General features: G+C 34.0%; 1 protein-coding gene across 1 annotated transcript; it reads right to left on the bottom strand.

Annotated features, from left to right (window-relative positions):
* Positions 1 to 9871: 9871 nt before the first annotated feature.
* Positions 9872 to 18095, bottom strand: LOC121262137. The gene is made up of 7 exons (XM_041164550.1): positions 18090 to 18095; positions 17428 to 17758; positions 17240 to 17346; positions 12026 to 12846; positions 11069 to 11201; positions 10286 to 10623; positions 9872 to 10195 (listed from the first exon to the last, which is right to left on the bottom strand). Exons 1-7 carry the CDS (start codon positions 18093 to 18095, stop codon positions 10072 to 10074), a joined length of 1860 nt encoding a protein of 619 aa, XP_041020484.1. The 3' UTR covers positions 9872 to 10071.
* Positions 18096 to 19242: the final 1147 nt, after the last annotated feature.

The following is a 19242-nucleotide window of genomic DNA, read 5'->3' as shown; positions in this document are numbered from 1 at the left end:
ACACACTGTATTGAGGCTGCCTGAATCCCCCTCCTCTGATGTGTAAAAAAGAAATTGCACCGTATCGAGGCTACCCGAATCCCCTCCTCAATTCCCTCCCTCTCTGCATTTCTTCTCCCACCTTTTCAACTGGTTGAAAATTTTATGTTCAGCTATTTTCTCACATTTTCTCCCCAACCAAACAAAAAGTAGGAGAATCTACAGAAATATAGACCCAATATGAAAATATCAATCAAGCAACTTTTTTCGTTCAAAAACTAAATACACGAAAGAAGGTTGCTGAAGCTCAAAAAGCAAAAATGATAAAAATTAGGTACAGAGGACTTTCTTCCTTCACAAACTAAATAAATAAACCAATCAATTTACTTCAAGAGTACACTTCAACCAATAAAATCCAAAAATATTGATTCAGGACCCATAAAAAAATATAGCTAAACAAAAATTTTTGTTAAAAAAAGAAAGAATTAGCAAGCATCAAACAAATTCAACAAAATCACAGTAAACTTGCAAGCAGAAGGTTCAATTTGAGAGGGAGGGAGAGAGATGGACCTTTGAATCAAATTGCTATGTGCAGAAGCGAGTTCTCCAATGCTATAATAAGTTTCTCTTTCTTGCGAGTACAAAAGAAGTGAATTCTTGACGTTATTGTCGTCGATGTTCTGCTTGACCATCGACGAATTTTAATGGACAAAAAAAAAGTCCAAAAATAGCTTCAAAAAGAAAGATCAAACGGCATAACAACATTCAAATAAGAAGAAATGGCAGATGGAGGGGAGATTTCGAAATCCAAAAATGCTCATTTGAAATCCACAAATGGCATCTTGTTGATTTGAAACTGAAGACCTACACGAGGAAGATGACGGTATCGAATGGGTGAGCACAAATCCACTTGAAGATCACAATGCAAAAAGCCGAAAACCACAATACCACGCAAGTAAACGATTTGAGAGGAACAACACCACGAAGCAAGGCGAAGATGAGATCAATGGATGTAAGCTTTTGACCATAGCACAAATGCGGGAATCCATTTCCTTACAAAACACAGTTTTGTTGTTCTGAATTCATTTTTTGTTTTTTAATAAATATCAGCTAATACCACGTCAGCCATTTGCCACCATTTGTATGGGGCGACTGTACATAGCAATTTTGCTTGTTTTATGCATATATCTTTTTTAATTATAACTTTTTTTTATTTAAAAATAAGACAAAATGTACAATGAGAATAGTAAAATGTCTCTTTCAAATCCTTGAAATCAGATTTGTCAATTGTAGAGCTCTCAGGTGAGTCTAAAATTGGAGTGCATTCAGTCTGCATAAAACGTTTGTTTGGATGTTAAGGATAGTTAAAAAAATAAACTCAGCTCAGATGATTTCATTATCCAAACGACTCCTTATGTGTGTGTTAAATATGCATATCAATGCAAATAAGTTTTTTCTTTTCCTTTTTTTTTAAATATTTTTGTAAACATTCTTAACCATTAAAGCCTGTTTGGATGGAGATATGATTTTATTTCATTCCATATTATTTTATTTCAATATTCAAACACTACAAATGTAAACACTTTTAATTTTCAAATTTTCATTTTTTTTAATCTAATCATTATCTATTATTACAACTTTCCAAACTTCTAAACAAAATACAAAAAATAATTTAACTTTTTTCAAATCTCAAAGCAAAACAAAAAATTATTAAAAAATATATATAACTTTATAATATTTTTATTTAACTTTTATACTCTTCTTTTCCAAAAACTCATAAAACATTTTAACTCAAACTATTTCTAACTCATTTCATTTCAACTCACTATTCAAACCAGATCTAAAAAAATATAAATTCACTAAGATGTGGTATGGATAGTGAGATGAGATTAGATGGTTTTAAATAAAAATTAAAAAAATATTATTAGAATATTGTTATTGTTTTGAAATTTGAAAAATTCGAATTGTTTATTATATTTTGTGTGGATATTTGAAAGAATTATAATGATGTGATAAGAAGAGATAAAATGAGATGAAATACTTTTACGAAAACTCTATTCATAGTCGAATTCGTGCACCTTTGCGCACCCTTAATGACATGGAATGAGTTTAATAAAGAGAAATGATACTTGCAGTTGTAAGTGTGCAAGCGTCGCGCAGTCGCTTTGAAAAAAGTGAATAAATATGGGACCCACATGAAAAGAAATTAATTTTTTAACAGTAGACCCCACTCTTTTTCAAAGCGACTGCGCGACGTTTGCGCATTCCACGACTGTATGTAGCATTACTGTTTAATAAAACGGTGCGGATTGCGCTTGGTGGGAGACAAAACTGAAGACCAAATTGAAACGGTGCGTTTCACCCTTTCTCCTTCTTCCCCAACCCTTGTCCTTCTTCCCCATTCCCCTAGAAGCTTTTCTCATTTATCCCATTCCCAACCGTAGCTACTGCAAGCCAAAACTCGCAATTCATCCGACGAGATCACAGTTTGTGAGTGATGCCACCAGCCATGAGCTTTTTTTACAAGTTCAAGATCTAAAGTTCACCATTCACCTTAAGAGTAACCTGGCATTATTTTCCAAAAAGGAAGCAGACTCCCTCAACACCTTCACTTCCAATCACTTCCATCATCCAACAAATTGGCCAACAATGATTTAAAAGTAGGCCTATTGACGACATTATCAGGAATTCAAGTGGATACAAAAACATCCACAAATATCAAAATCCAGGTTGAAGAAAATATTGAGATGAGCACTAAACTTTTCCTTGAGACATGGGTCCTGACGATGCCAAGCTAAAAATTTGCTCCAGATTTTACTAAGACTAATACATCGGAACCTTAAAAGTGTCAGACATATTTTACAAAAGAGATTGTCAAAGGCCTCGTTTTGATGACTACGAAACTTGGATTCGAGGTGCCAGACATGCTGGTGGCGAGAGAGACGTGCCCAGACTTGCCGGTGGTGGAGACGAGAAGGGGCTGGCTATCATTCTTGGTTTGTGCACTGAGCGGAAAAGAGAAGCTTCACTGCTACAATTCACTTCCTCTCCTTAATTCTGTTTCTTTTATTTTTTTTCTTCAAAATTACTAAATTACCTTGCCAGCTCAGCAGGGGGTGCACAAGGGGTGCTCGAATTCGTGTACTTGTAGCAGAATTCTGTACTTGTAGCAGAATTCTTACTTCTACTATCCAACGATCTAATAATCACTTTTTTAATTATTAAAAAATTAAAAAATAAAATATAGGTACATTTTGAATTCGAGTTTTTCTATTCATCATCTCAACACACTACATTTTTTTATTTTATTCTTCTTAAATTTATTGAATTATTCTGCTCATTATTTATATATCACATATTTGATAAAATTAAAAAAAAAAATATATATATATATATATATATATATATATATATATGGTATGGGGGTGATGATGAATAAACTTTTTTCATTGAATTCATGTACATTTTATACTTTTGTGAGCATCTTCAATGGATTACCTAAAAGTTAAATTTATTGAGTATTTAGCTATTAGAGAGCAAAATATGCTCACAATAGATTAGCTAAATTTCAAATATTTAGAATTTAGCTACATTGACTTTTAAAAGTTTTTCCAAATTTAAAAGTTACTGTACATACATCAAATACATATTTTATTAATTATTTATCTCTCCCTTTCTTTCTATCACATATTTTATCACAATTGGTATATTAATTTGAGTTAGTGATATATTAATTTAATAAGAATATGATTATTAATTAATATATAATAGGTAGAATAGTAAAATATGATAAAATAAAATAAATTAATAATTAAAAAAATTAAATATTTTTGAAATTATTAGTTATTCATTACTATATAATGAATAAATAGATAATCCAATGTAGAGATTTGATGTGAATAACTAAAATAAATTCATCTTATATTATTTTATTGTTATATAATGAAAAAATAGCTATTCCAATGTGTAGATTTATGTGAATAAAATAGTCAAAATTTAAATTTCTCTTATATTTATAAAAAAATGTCATTTAACTTTGACTAATCCATATAGAGACTTAGGTGGGCAATGCGGTTTGTCAGAACAGACCATTCTTCCTGCTCTAGTACAATCCTCGATTTCTCTTTTCTTTTCTGTTTTTTCTTCTTTTCTTTTTTTTTCTAAAGTTGATTTTAAATCTGTTGGGTATGGTAGATGGGGGTGGAGTGATGGGACAAACCTCGAAATTATTTTACGTCGAAAGAGAAAAGCTTGTATGCTGCTCAAAATGTACTGTTCTAGTGTACTGTTGTAGAAATTTTTTTATTTTTTTACTTAGTAATTAAGAAAGTATTTTAATTGTATTGGTGTATTTTTCTTATTTTTTAAAAAATATTTAAATATATTAAAAAATGTTAAAAGAAAATAAATAAAAAAACTAAAAATCAAAAGCAGTATAAACAAGCGGTGCTAGTTAGGCGGCAGAGTAGCACCGCTCTAGAACGAAAAAGTCCGCATTCTTTTTGAAAAAGGAAAATACTATTCTTGCATAAAATTATTACCGAAATCTTCTACCGAATTGCATTTTATTTTTTCTTAATTTTTTATTTAATAATTAAGTAAGTGTTTTTAAATAAATTTGTGATTTTTTATATTTTTTAAAAATGTTTAAAGTGTTTAAAAAATGATTGAAAAAAAGCAAAAAAAAAAAAAAAAAAACATTTACCTTTCGGTAGAAGATTTCGGTAACAATTTTATGTGAGTGCAGTTTCCAAATTAGGCACTCTCAGAATACAGACGTGTGGCACTCCAATTCTATCACGAGAATAATTATTACATCTAAACCAATATCATTTTCTAGATTTGGTGATCAAACTCTTGGCAAGAGAGGTTTTGGAGTCCAAAATAGGAACAAAACATTGAAATATAACTATTTTACAACTTTTACACGATTTCTTGAATTTATTTGAGTATTTTTAACTTGATAGACTTGATTAATTCTAAAAATAATAATCATTTATTGAAAATTTTTGTAAAAATTATAAAATAGTTGGTGTCCCGCTGCAACCATTCATAAAATCGGTTTGCATGGTACGATCGATCTCAAATTTTTAAAAAAATAGAAAATATATTTACAATCATGAATTGTATAATCGTCGTGTAATTATTTTAAAAAAAAATGAATAAAATATAAGATTCATTTAAAAAAAATTAATTTTTTAATAATAGACTTTATAATTTTTAAAAGTAATTATGTAATATTTACGCACTTCATAGTTGTATGTAGAATTACTCGCTGTGATGAATTGGAATTATCATTGTGAGCAACGCATTTATATATAGGGGTCTCTAAGTCAATGCACTTAAAACGGCTTGCGGTCCAACAAGAAGAAAAATATAGAATTTTGATAGGTATAGGACATATCTATGGCTCTAACACAATAAATAACGAAATTAAGAACTTTAATTAATAAGGGTTGTAAACCTCTTTTCAACGAGGAAGAAATCTCTATAAACTTTATTAAACTTCACTTATGGCAGAAGAAAACCCTTTAAAACAAAATAAACTTCCTTTACAACCAAACTTTCTACCCAACAACATACTAAAAAAATCATAAACGAAGCTGTACATATGCCATACCCATTTTGTATAACCTGTACAAACCTCTCAACTCACGTGGCAACTGAGCAGCATCTAAAAACAAAGAATCCTCTCCCAATGCACCAAGCCTTGCCAATTGATCAGCAACTATATTCCCTTCTGTAAATAAATGCTTGATAGAGAAATCAAGACTATCTAACAAGCTTATCAATTGATCCCAAAAATTCTAAAGATATCATAATGTACATGCTCTCTCCACCAACCAAGAATCACAGTCAAAGAATCACATTCTATATCAATGAAAAAATAACCCAACTGCCGGCAGAATTTTAATCCCTCTACAACTACCCGAAGCTCAGCTTCATTATTAGTGCAAGAACCAAAAAATTTTGAAAAAACAAACAATAACCTCCCTTCATGATTTTGAAGAATTCAACCTCCCCACCCTCCCCCCACCCAGCCCAAATCTGATAAGAGTAATGATATATATAATCGTGAAGTGTACAAGCACGTTCATAACTGTAACTATCATTTCTCATCTTATAAACTATCTTATTGGCGTTTGGGACTTTTTTTCTTCCCTAAACATTCTTTCTACATTTTCCTTTTCAATGCCTCCATACAATTAAACATTTAATTATCCATTTAGTTTTCCTTTTTTCTTTTATTTTCTATTTCGTTTCTAATTTCACTTTTCATTAAGAAGAAGATCAAGAAAAAAAATCACAAAATCAGAATTCCCTCAAGTAGAATTAAATGTTTAATAAATATTATAGGACCTATGCTTATCTCACTCCAACTTTAGACATTTGAGTTCGGACAAACTCTACGGAATTCAAATTCCTAATCCTATCATGCCCCTAACGAACTTCCTACTTAAACATCAAACATTAAGAGTGCGTTTGAATGTTGAAATGAGTTGAGTTAAATTGAGTTGATAAAATATTATTAAAATATTATTTTTTATTATTATTATTATTTTAAAATTTGAAAAAATTGAATTATTTATTATATTTTATGTTGAGATTTAAAAAAATTATAATAATAAGTAATAAAATTCCCACGTGACAGTATATAAAGTTGCCACGTGTTTTTCATTACGTAGGATGAACGGAATATGTAACGGAAGGATGAAATTTAAAATTTTCTGTAACACATGGGGATATTTAAAATAAATAAATAAAATGCATAAGTATATTTTAATCGAAATAAAGCTTTTTGGCCAATTATTTTATTTTTAAACGATTGCATGCATCTGATAAGTAGCTCAAACTTCTACAATAATTCTGTTACTTTTCATTTAAATGGTTATTTTGTTATTGATACTCTCTCGTTTGTTTTCGTGATGAGATAAGATGAATTTGATATGAAAGTTGAATAAAATATTATTAGAATATATTTTTTTAATATTATTTTTATTTTAGAATTAAAAAAAATTAAATTATTTATTTTATTGTGTGAAAATTTAAGAAAATTATAATAATTAAATAAAATAAGACGAGTTGAAAAATGATATGAGATAAGTTGAAATGAGTTATGAAAACAAACGATACTGGGTTGTGAAAACAGATGAGTTGAGAATATTTGAATATTCTTAAAAACTCTAATGAGTGGCAAATATTGAAGCAATAAGTAATAACAAGGTGATTTAAGTTATCTGTGCCCAAGCTCTAAGGAGTCTGAACTGTCTCACTGCCCATATAGAAAATTTAGAGCCTGTTTGGAACTTGAAAGATATTGAGATCAACTTAGTTCAGTTTAATTTAAAGCAAAGTCTAACATTCAAACACGCAACTTACAAATCACAACTCAAAACCTCTTTACACGTGGAACCTACAATTTTTTTCAACTCAACACTTCTTTACACGTAGAATCCACAACCTTTTTCAATTTTCTATAAGAGCAATGCTACGTATAGCCTCTATTTGGGGACTGCAATGCAAGCCTAGGTAATTTTATCTTTAAAATTCTTTAAAATTACAAAAGCATCCCTCCTAAAATGATGTTTTTTCTCATTTAATAAAGGGTCTGCACATACAGTCCTCAAGTGGAGACTGCAAATAAAATTTATCTTCCTTATAAATACATATAAACTCATCTTAACATCTAAACACATCTAAACTCATTTTAGGTGGGCTCTACAAAACTCACTCCACCATCTCAACTCTATTTATAAAGAACTCAATTCATCTTAACTTAACTTAACTCAACTCAACATCCAAACGGAATCTTATCATCTTATAGTACTCACAATTGCATAATGTGTTTCCTCAAACATAATATAACTAATGTTGATGTCAGTGGCCGTGGATGACAGAGTGCAGAGCAAAGGTATTTATCTAGATTCATCATGTGATTGTTGCGCACGGAAAGCCACCGAAACAACAGATCATGTTCTATCTTTAGGAGATATGGCCTCGGTAGTGTGGTCACTGGCAAGTGTTGTGATGGGAATGCCGTTTATGAAATGTTGGCCTTGGAAAACCAGAGTTATGATCTGGCTTTATTATGCAAAAAAATCCTCTATCAAATGTATGTTAGTTGATTTAATCCCTTGCTTGATCACTTTGTGTTTATGAAGAAGAAGGTGCAAGGCTAGAATGGAAGGCGTGCAAGAAAATGTAGCAGAAATTTGGAGAGATGTTCGGTATTGGATAAAGTCATTGGCTGGTAACCTGAGCTCTATCTGGAAATTATCCAACCAAGAAATTAAAATTCTAGAAGAATTCCAGGTTGAACGTCCAAGTAATGGGGAGAAAGCTGTAAAAATAGTAACTTGGTCTAGACCCCCTACGGGTTGGGTGAATCTCAACTATGATGGGAATTGTCGTGAAAATCTGGACAACTCAAGTGGTGGTAGAATTATCCATGATAATAATGGCGTGATTAAAGCAGCGTTTTCAGCTCACTTTGAAAATGGAACAAACAACGGGACCAAACTAAAGGCTATTTTGGAGGGCATTCGTCTTTGTAAACAATTCCACTTTTTTAATGTTATTATTGAGAGTAATTATGGTATGGTGGTAGATTGGTTCTGGAAAGGAAGATGTTCCTTATGTTATCTTTGGAATTATTGAGACGATGTAAAGGTGGAGCTTGAGGGAGTGAATTTTGTGGTGGTCCATTAATATAGGAAAGGTAACAGTGCGGCCGATTTTCTGGCTTGAGAAGGAGAAAGGGAAAGAACAATATTTATGAATGGCATCTTTGCTTACCACGACATCTAAAAGGAATTACATGTGTTGAGAAGATGGGTATTCCTTACTTTCATAAATGAAGGTGTTTACTCTGGTTTCCTTATTTTGGTTTTGTTGGTTTGTATTTCCTTGTTTTGGCTTTGGTGGTTCGTATTTGGGAGGATTTTTCTGGTCTTATTTGTAATCTCTCATACACTTGTAACTACGGTATTCTTCCACCATAAGTGAGGGTACATTAATAAATTTGGAATGGGGCCACTATTGTACATGTGGCTAGTGGCTCTTTAAAAAAAAAAAAAAAAAAAAAAAAAAAATCTGGATGGGTTCTAACTTCCAAGTCCGACCGAATCCAAATCTAATTAGATGTTAATTCCGACATCAGAAAAGAGTCATTGTTAGTTGTTGTAAAGAAAAGAGATTTCAGATTTGTGGATGAAAATAGAACACCAAAGAATGGAATAACAAGAAATTCAATCCCATAATAATGTAGCATACAGATGCCTCTTCAAGCTTTTATCAAATTGAAAGGGCAAACATATGTCCATCCTGATATCATATTTGTGTGCCGTGCCGCCCAATGCAAAGATTAAAAAGAACAAAGAGAAAAGAGGAAATGAAACTAACTTCTTAAAACTCATGCAGCTATTAACGAATACAAAACAAAAGGAAAGAGGAAACACTAGAATATGGAAAAGCATATTTCAAAAAGTTTGAAGAGAGACTTGCCTTCCACCTGGACAGGGGCGACTGATTGGTTTTTTTCACAGAATACCAGTCCTTGATCACCTTCTTGGGGTTACGAGAGCAATACAAGCAATCTGATGAACATTGAGAGGACATGATCTGCCTCCGAAGCTCTTTAAAGCAGCACTGGTCTCCTGAAACCTTCAACTCATAGGAAAACTCTAACCAACCAACTTACCGGTCAGTTTTGGATTTTTTTTCTTAAGAAATTCTAACTCCAACTCCCAAGCATGCCCTACTCCAACTCCGACAGGAGCAAAATCAGGGTAGCAAAATTTATGTACAGCCCCAATTTTAATATGGGGCTTTTAATCCATGTGGCATATATAGAACAGAAACGGGCTAGCCACTACAGACAAAATGCGTATATTTTAACAAGACGATATTTTAATTTAGAAAGGTCAATTCTCGTAAACAAACTGTACAAAAGTACTCATATTTATGTCAGCTTTATATCAGAAAGAAAAGCTGCTTCTACAGCGAAAACAGCAAAAACTATTGCAGAAAAAAGCGCCAAAGGCAAAACTACCCCACCTGTGTCTACAACAAATGACCAAATACTAGCAAAAGTTATTTACTTGAGGGGGACACGAGCCTATTTTCCTCCGTATCATGCTTTGATGTAGCCTCCCCACCCATCAATTCCTGAAAGCCCTCCACCTTTACAGGCCGAGCCCTAACAATGCCCATATTCCTGCATGGGAACAAGAAATTCACAGAAATTCAACCAAGAATATCCTATACTGATGGTCATTAGCAGAAAACAATCTTGAGTTTTTCTTACTGTGTCTGGATTTGGGGCATTTGAAGGGAAGACATTTGTCTAAACTGACTCCCCGGTGCATGGAGATTCGACATTGAAGCAACTTGTTGCGGACGGAATTGCATTTGGGTATGCCTGGCATTGATAGAGTTCAGGGCATTACCATCCATTGGTAATTCAGTTGGGTTTTCAATCTTAACTTGCACCATTGGTCTGTCCTTCTCAATATCCATAACAGGGCGAGGAGTGGAAGGTTGACGTCTTCTCATTCTTTCAGCCAGCTGCTGCTGTTGTTGCTGAAAAGCCAGATTCTGGGGATGAACAATTTGCTGCATCTGTGGATGCATTTGTCTAGGCATCTGTAGGTTCACCAAAAATTGCAATGGAATCAGCATGCTAATAATGCCACACCAAGTACTCAACAAAGAGGAAAAAAATAATCATATTGCGAAATCATGTAAGGTCAAAGTAGAAAATCTAATGATAGATTGGCTCTAAAACATAGAGGAGAATTTTCGAAATCTAGAATCCAGCCTGCCAAACTTAGTCCATGCAAATAGCATTGCACTAAGGAAACACGGAAGGTATCACAGGTGCATAATTGTTTTAAAACAACATTTCTTTCTATGATCCCCCGAAAAAGGGCAAACACGGTCAGTTAAAGGTTAGAAACCATACCATGATATGGACGAAAAAACCCAACTAAAATTTGAATTAAGCTAGCTGAATTTTGGAATTCCATTTAATACCCAAAAAATATCCAAGGAACAGAAGCAGTATGAAACTAAAATTCAGAGCACATACTTGCTGGGGAAGTAGAAGAGAATTATGGTGCTGTGACTGCAATTGTGGTTGGATTTCCTGAAGTTGTTGCTGAGTTGGTTGAACAAAATTCCTGGAGCCATCCTTCACATGCTCAGCTAAAGGCCCCAAATTACTAGCACAGAGAGAGAGAGATATATGTTAGACAATAAATAATTAGAAAATTCACGTTTGAATTGATCTAAGTGATGTAGAAGACAAGCACATGCAAATCTGAAACAAATTAGACCTACTAGGAGGGAAAGATAAACACTTTTTTTTTTTGATAAGTAAAATAAGGAGGGAAAGATAAACATAAAAGACCAAAGCCTATTTACTGATATTTTGACCATGTCGGACTTAATACTAAATCCTTCTTTTTCCAATTATGGCCTTTTTTTGGGACATTGATTTGTGTTGAGCCAATTTTATAAAATTATCAGCTATTAAATTTAATAATGAACCATTTAAAACCATTTAATTAGTCCAATCAAGCCTTCATCAAACAATGCAATCGTCTATGGCTACCAGATCCGTGCTCCCTAGAACATTTCGTCCTTTTCCAATTAATTTAAGGTTTAAAACTTTAAAGGATAAAAGTTGCTGCAAGGGTGTCTACAGCAAAGTATGCTTGGAAAGGAATACTTATCGAAAGGGTATCTAACTGTCTCTTGGTATATCCAATCTTATTCTGGAAGAACTAGTGAATAAAAAGGGCTTTGAAAGCAGTTATGAGAGAGAGAGAGAGCAGAGATTGCTTGTTCAACCTATAATCCAAATGAACTAAGTATGCAACTGTAAGTTGATTGTGTATAAACCGTAGGCAGGAATGTGCACAAACACGAATTAAAATATAACTTTAGAGTCCTAATCTCTCAGCAATAAGGGAATAAAAAAGAACTTGAAAATAAAACAAAATGATGTTCTGATACCAAAATTTAAAAGAGATTTCAAACATACCTATATCCCAATGTCTTAAGAAACATCTTAAGTAGTTCAGTAGCTGAACATTCCTTTCTGTAACTATCAGTAAGTACCTTCAATATTCGGCCTAATTTGCATACATGACAGCTCAGCAGCTGAGAGAAGACTTCCACTGGAACTTCAGAGGCACCACCAAACCCCACACTTGCCAACATGCGTGCTATAACCTTTTGAGACATTAGTGACGCTTGCTCTGGACCAAGATGTTTCCTGTTCCCTTCAGACCCAATTTTTCCACGATATAAGCTTCCTCCGTGTTCTATGCTGAGGTACTCAGGCCTGATACCGAGCCTCTCAATCATCATAGGATTCCTGGTCATAATTTGAGGCAAGGTATCAAGAACTCCATAGAACTCCACTTTCTGGTTTTCTTCCACTCTATCTGTGTGGGGGAATGCACTGTCAGGTACACAGTTTAATGTAAACATTGTCTCTGGGAAAAGAGGTGCATCATCTTCAATTAAACTATTGCCATTTAATACAGAATTTGGATGCAAGTTTGACTGATTCTCCAACGTGGAATTCCCATAGCCCATGGAGTGATCCTCCTTAAATGCCATACGCCTTTTCTTATGCCTCTCAATAAGTCTCAAATAAGCAGACATCTCTTCCGGTGTACGTTTGTCTAAGTCATGGTCCGCTGATGACAAACTATAACGTTTGCTAATTCTATACTTCTCAATGAACTGATTATACCATGTTTCAGGCAACTCTCCATTCCTGAATCTCTGGGGTACATTATCAATCTCAGGTCCCCCATATCTTGATCCGCCACTAAAAGCTGCCCTTGATTGAATCTGCAAAATTAAGCACAATGTTGGCCAACTAATGCAAATTTTTTTGAGAAAAGGAATGGCAGTATCTCTAAACCAATTGTTCCAATATAATATGACTCATTACTAATATTATATGTTTCTGTCCATCACTTAACTCAAACCTAGAACTCATTTTCAATTAGAAAAACTGCACGAACGTGGGGGAAGATAAGGACTATGCACGTTCGAAGTAGCTGGCTTTATTAAACCTTTTACAAAGAGCACATTGATATGTAATGCCTCAAGCAAAAGGAGTTTGATAGAGAAAGAAGGAACCATACAACATCTACGTGCATATATGTGTGTGTGTGTGTGTACACTGATAGGTAACCATACAACATCAACGTCTATGTAGAAATCTGACAGAAAAGATAGCTATTATTCCCATTGAGAGTATCAATGTTTATATAGAGACAAGACAGGAAAGATACATTGGCCTTAATACTTCTTGAAAATTTCAGAAATCTTTGAGAAAAGTTCTAAAGATGGGTGTAACCTTGCAGATGAAGAAAGGGATATAGAGAAAAGGGTCAACCTATAAAAATTCTCAAATGAAGAAAGGGATATGAAGAAAGTCAAAATTCTGGAAGTGAATTGATTTTGTCAAACACTAAACTTCATAAATTCACAAATGGGACACAAAAGCTTGATAATCTCTGAGTATACAAAAGTCATCAAGTGACAAGAGTGGTCTAGGCCCATTGATGACTTTCCTATACTTTATCAAGTTTTTGTGTCCCATTTGAGAATTCTAAAGTTAAGTGTTTGACAAAATAGACTTACTTTCCAGAATTTTGACTTTTTCTTCAAGGGACATTTCTTGTTTGTAATTGATCTGCTAGACCCATGGCTTCATCTAGTTTGTCCTGAAGACACTCCTTTTCACTTTTGGAGTTTTAGCTTCTCAAGATTTGTTTTGTTGAGTTTATTCAATTTCAAACACTCTTTATAAAGCTTTTCGTAAACTTCCTGCAATTCATCTTCATACCTGGATTCATTTCCAAATATGCTCTTATAATCAGACTATAACGCCCCAATAAAAAGCCCAAACCACTTGACCTATACTCCTAAAGGGCTAGTCAATAATACAATTAGAGCCTCATTGAAACCTTATAAAAAGCAAAAGCTTCTCATTCCCAAACAAAGTAGGATTACATACACCACCTACTCTTATATTTATCATATGGGGTATCACAATCTCCCCCCGCTTAAATTCCTTACGTCCTCGTCGGGCTTATCTGTCATAGGTGGCACAGCTTAAGTTCCACATTTCTGGTTGGGATAAGGCTCTGATACCATTTGTAACACCCCAATAGAAGACCCAAACCAATTGGCCTATACTCCAAAAGCATTAGTCAATGATACACTTGCAGCCCCATTGAAACCTTATAAAGAGCAAAAACTTCTCTTTCCCAAACAATGTGAGATCTCATACACCACCTACCCTTATCTTTATCATATGAGGTATCACACAAACACTTTTCCCTGTTGTGACTTTTGCCACCAATAGATGAGGCAAAAGCCATGTAATTCAGATTTTATTCTGAATGTGAGTTCTTTGTTAAGTCACTTGATTCAGACTCACTGTTAATTAGTGAAGTAGCCATTGCTTTTTCTTTGGCCCTTTTGTAGTTGGCATACACAACGCAAATGTGTCAAAAAGCATGACATTGTAAGTTGCTAGCACCCTGTCCTTGATAGCTTTAGTGTCTTTCTTAGAAAGAACTTCCCTCCTTATCTGTTGAACTGGAATTTCCTTAGAATTTCTCAAAACAATTCTTGTTCTTTTCGTACATTCCATGGTTCTGGGCCTTTTCAGAAAATGAACAATTTCCTAATTTTTATAGCATAATAGGCTATTTCCTTACCACTCATTTCATAATCATTAGATGATTCATTCCAATCCTTGCTAACTGTTTTGAGAGCAATGGACTTGTTTTTCCATGGCTGAGGAAAAGCGTATTCATAGATTTGAAGAAAGCCTACCAACTCTTCAATTCTCATGTTTTCTAGGTCTTTGCTCTCTTCTATTGTAATGACTTTAGGACGAAGTCTCTCAGGCAGAGATCTGAGCACCTTTTTCACAATTCTATTTTCAGAAATTTTGTCATCTAGATTAAAGCTTGAATTGACAATGTGATTCAACTTGGCATAGAACTCGTCAAATATTTTATCATCTTTCATTTTGAGTTCTTCAAAACTAGTGGTCAACATTTGGAGTTTGGAATTTTTTACAAACCTAGTACCTTCATAGGTAAATTCCAAAATATCCCATGCCTCTTTAGCAGTTATAGAGATTCTCTTGAACTCCTCAAGTGACACGGCCATGAAAATTGCATTCAAGCCTTTGCTATTCCAATTACAATCATTTATTTCATCTCTTGTCCAGTTTTCAACACTTTTTGGAATCTCAACTCCATCAACAATTGTGACAGGCCGTTTCCACCCTCTTGCAATATTTAACCATACCGGTTCATCTATAGATTTTAGAAGAAAAACACTATAGACACAAAGGGATTCCACAAAGGAATCCCACACATTGATGTGGCACACCACTAGTGTGCTGCGTCTCCCCAATTTTTTTTCTTTTCCTTTCTCCCCCTCCCCCCGTTCCAGCCCCTGCCATCTCTCCATGCCCGCTCCCCTGCCGCACTGGCCATGGTGGTCGGGGACCACCTCATGGTGGACAAAAGACGTCGGCAGTCCAAGTAGCACAGCCGGCGTGGAGCTCTGATAAGGGAGAGAGGGAGGCACTTTATTGAGAGAGGGAGACGCTGCTCGGGGAGAAGGGAGAGAGGGAAGGGCTCCGGTGGTTGGGGGAGAAGCTTATGCCGACGAGGGGCTGGGTGCGGTGGTGCAGTTGGGCTGTGACAGCGGCGCTGGCAACGACGAGAGGGAGAAACCGTGTGAGAGGGGCTCTATTTCGGGAGGAGGAGAGGGAGAGGGGCTGCACTGTGGAGGGCTGGGTCCGGTCGGGAGGTCACCGGTGAGGGGGAATGGCTGCTGGTAGTGGCCGGCGAGCTACGGCAGCGACGTTGCTGTGGCTGGGAGAGCAAGTTGGCTGAGGAGCACGGCTGAAGGGGAAAGAGAAAAGAGGAAAAGGGGAAAATGAAGGGTTAGGAAAAATGGACATGTGGCACACTGATGTGGCACTCTCTTTGTGGGATCCCTTTGTGTCTCTAGCAGCCTCCTTTTAGAAAGACTCTCATTCAAACTTTACGGTAAGCATATTTACTACTGTCAAAGTATGGTGGTAATGCAAATGATTGGGACCTATCCATTCTAACCAATTGAAACAAGATCACACTCAGGAACTAAATCCTAGCGGAGTGGACCTGCTCTAATACCAATTGAAAAACCAGTGATTCTAATGTAATATAACACCTAGAGGGGGTTGAATAGGTGTTTTTAAATTTTACTGGACTATTTAAAAATATTTTCAAACAAACAGACAATTAATGTAACAATTCACAGACAAATAATCAACACAACAATTTGGTCAAATTTGGTCACAAAGTGGAAACTCATTTGAAGAACATCTTCAAAATCTAAAATCATTCCGGGTGTAAGTCATCACGTAAAATCCATTACAAAACTTTAGTTTGTTACAACCAATTTAGAAAAACTCACAACCCTTGTAGTAGCTAAATCTAGCTAGCAACACCCCGAGTGACCCACTCAATCTCTACACGCATGCAGTTCCGGACCTCCAGCCTTTTATAGCTTCATCATAATAACCTCTCGATCTCTGCTTCAATGGCAGTTCCAGAATCCCTTCCGGCCAAAGAACAAGTCCACACCAATGGACTACTTGACTTCAAGTATGGAAAGATGGAAATTTGATATTCAATGTGAAAATCCACCTTAGAAGCAAAATGGAGTTTTAGCTCTCTTTATCTTTCTATTGCTCCTGGCCACTTTGCTTACCAAATGAAGAAGGCTTGAGTTTCCTTTTATAGGCCCTTTTGGAACACGACGTATAACCCTAGTCAAAGTCAAAATTTTGAACATTCACTCGAGTGAGGTGTCGAGCGCAAGTTGTGTTCAATCATCACTCAAGCCATGAATCAAGTGCCTATCGAGCAAAATCTTTGTCTGATGCTTTAACTCGAGCAACTAATCGAGCGCATGTTGAGCGAATTTTCTACATGCGCTCCGCTCGAGTCATTGACGAGTGAATGTCAAGCTGATGCCAATTCCTTGTCCTTTTGTCAGTTTTCTTAAACCAATCACCACTCAACAAGGTTACAACACGATTTAACTAAGTTTGTCGTGCGAAACTTTTCACAAAGTATTTTCTCCTATAGAATTGAATACAAAATAACTTTGGAAAACAACTAGAAACCGAAGTGAATGAAATTGAGGAATCGAGAACCTTGGATGACGCAGAAGTGGACAAAACACCACCATCCCGATGTTGAACTCCATCTTGTGCAGAATTCTCCAGCGTGAAGTACACGTCATCGCCGTGCAATTGCAAATCTGAAACGACTGCATCAGTTACAAGCCAAAGTTCCATACACGATAAGAATAATGAAAATGTAATTGTAATTGTAAACTCACAAGTCGGATTGAGCTTCGAAACGGCAAGAGAAGAAGATGCCAGCGACGAAGAAGAAGAAGAGGGATTGGAGCGGAGGAAGAGAGAGACGCTGGCTTTGTCGAAGAGGAGAGCCCGCACCCGGAGTTGGAGGTGGATCTGAACCCTAGATTTGGAGTCGTCGACCTGCATGAAGGCCTCCCAATTGGAAGGGGAGGCGAGGGAGTGGACGAAAGCGGCGTAACTGGAATCGCCGAGCCATGAGCGCCACACCCCGCAGGTCTCGAGCTTTCTGGCCAGGTCGTAGTATCCCAGACCTTCCTCCCCCATTAGAGCCCTTGGTTTTTCTTTTTCCTGCGTAACAATCACTGTTACTCACACGACGCGGTTGCTTCGCGTTTTACCGTTTAGAATTCGATGTTGGGAGAACTACGTTTTTTAATTATAAATTTAACTCTTTTTTGAAAAAATAACAATTTATGATTGATATAACTTTTTTTTTATTATTCAATTAATCAAATCCTTTCAAACGTATAAAACTTCGAAATAGAATGCACAAGATATTATTTTTATAAAGATAGTTAAATAGTGTGAAAAAAATTATGTTTTTTAATAATAAATTTTATTTTTTTAAAATAAATGTGGGAAATATATACATCTAAAGATTTCTTAAACCTGTATCTACCAGCATTACTCTGAAAGTGTTTCGTTTGTTTTTACAACATATCTCAACTCATCTCATTTTATTTTATTTAATTATTATAATTTTTTTAAATTCTCGTACAAAATAAAATAAAAAATTTAATTTTTTTAAATTTTAAAATAAAAATATTATTAAAAAAATATATTCTAACAATATTTTATTAAATTTTCAACTTTTATCTCAACTCATCTCATCTAATATGTGAAAATAAATGAGGTTATTGTATAAATTTATTTCATCTATTTACTCAAATATATTATGTTTTAAACAAAGAAAATATTAATTTAAAAACTAAATATTATACAAATTCATAATTTATTATATAAATATATATATATATGTATTAAAGCAAAACTCACATTTATACAAAAATGAGAAAATTTAAATTTTATATATTAATATTATTATTTAAATAAAATGAATGTTATGATTTATATACACTTAGGCCGAGTTTGATTTTATAGATCTTTGAAATTATTTAATCTCATCTCAACATCTAAATACCATTCAAATATAAATATTTTTTAATTATAAATTTAACTCTTTTTTAAAAACATTAGCGAGACTTAAACAATTTATAATTATATATAACGTTACTTTTTATTTAATTAATCAAATCTTTTCAAATATATAAAGCTTCGAAATAGAATGCACAAGATATTATTTTGATAAAGATAAATTTGAAAGTTAGGTGAAAATTTTTTTTTCTTTAATAACAAATATTATTTTTTTAATATAAATGTGGGAAATATACCACTACTACCATTACTCTGAAACTTATTATACAACTTATTGTATAAATTTATTTCATCTACTAAAATATATTATGTTTTAAACAAAGAAAATATTAATTTAAAAAATAAATATTATAAAAATTCATAATTTATTATATAAATATATATATGTATTAAAGCAAAACTCACATTTATACAAAAATGAGAAAATTTAAATTTTATAAATTAATATTATTATTTAAATAATATGAATGCTATGATTTATATACATGTAGGCCCAGCTTTGATTTCACAAATTTTTGAAATGATCTAATCTCATCTCAATATTTAAACATAACTCAAATATAAATATTTTTCAATTTCAAATTTCAAATTTTTTCTTTTAACTTTATAATTTTTTA

This window comes from Juglans microcarpa x Juglans regia, chromosome 4S, assembly GCF_004785595.1.
Source record: "Juglans microcarpa x Juglans regia isolate MS1-56 chromosome 4S, Jm3101_v1.0, whole genome shotgun sequence".
Lineage (NCBI taxonomy): Eukaryota > Viridiplantae > Streptophyta > Magnoliopsida > Fagales > Juglandaceae > Juglans > Juglans microcarpa x Juglans regia.
This window is presented reverse-complemented; position numbering and strand designations above follow the sequence as displayed.

What these genes read in the sequence shown, in the direction of transcription:
- LOC121262137 (XM_041164550.1), bottom strand. An exon ending in CTTAAGACATTGGGATATAG is followed by an intron (nt 11,202 to 12,025) that starts GTATGTTTGAAA and finishes TCTCTGTGCTAG; the next exon opens with TAATTTGGGGCCTTTAGCTG. An exon ending in ATGCCCCAAATCCAGACACA is followed by an intron (nt 10,196 to 10,285) that starts GTAAGAAAAACT and finishes GTTCCCATGCAG; the next exon opens with GAATATGGGCATTGTTAGGG.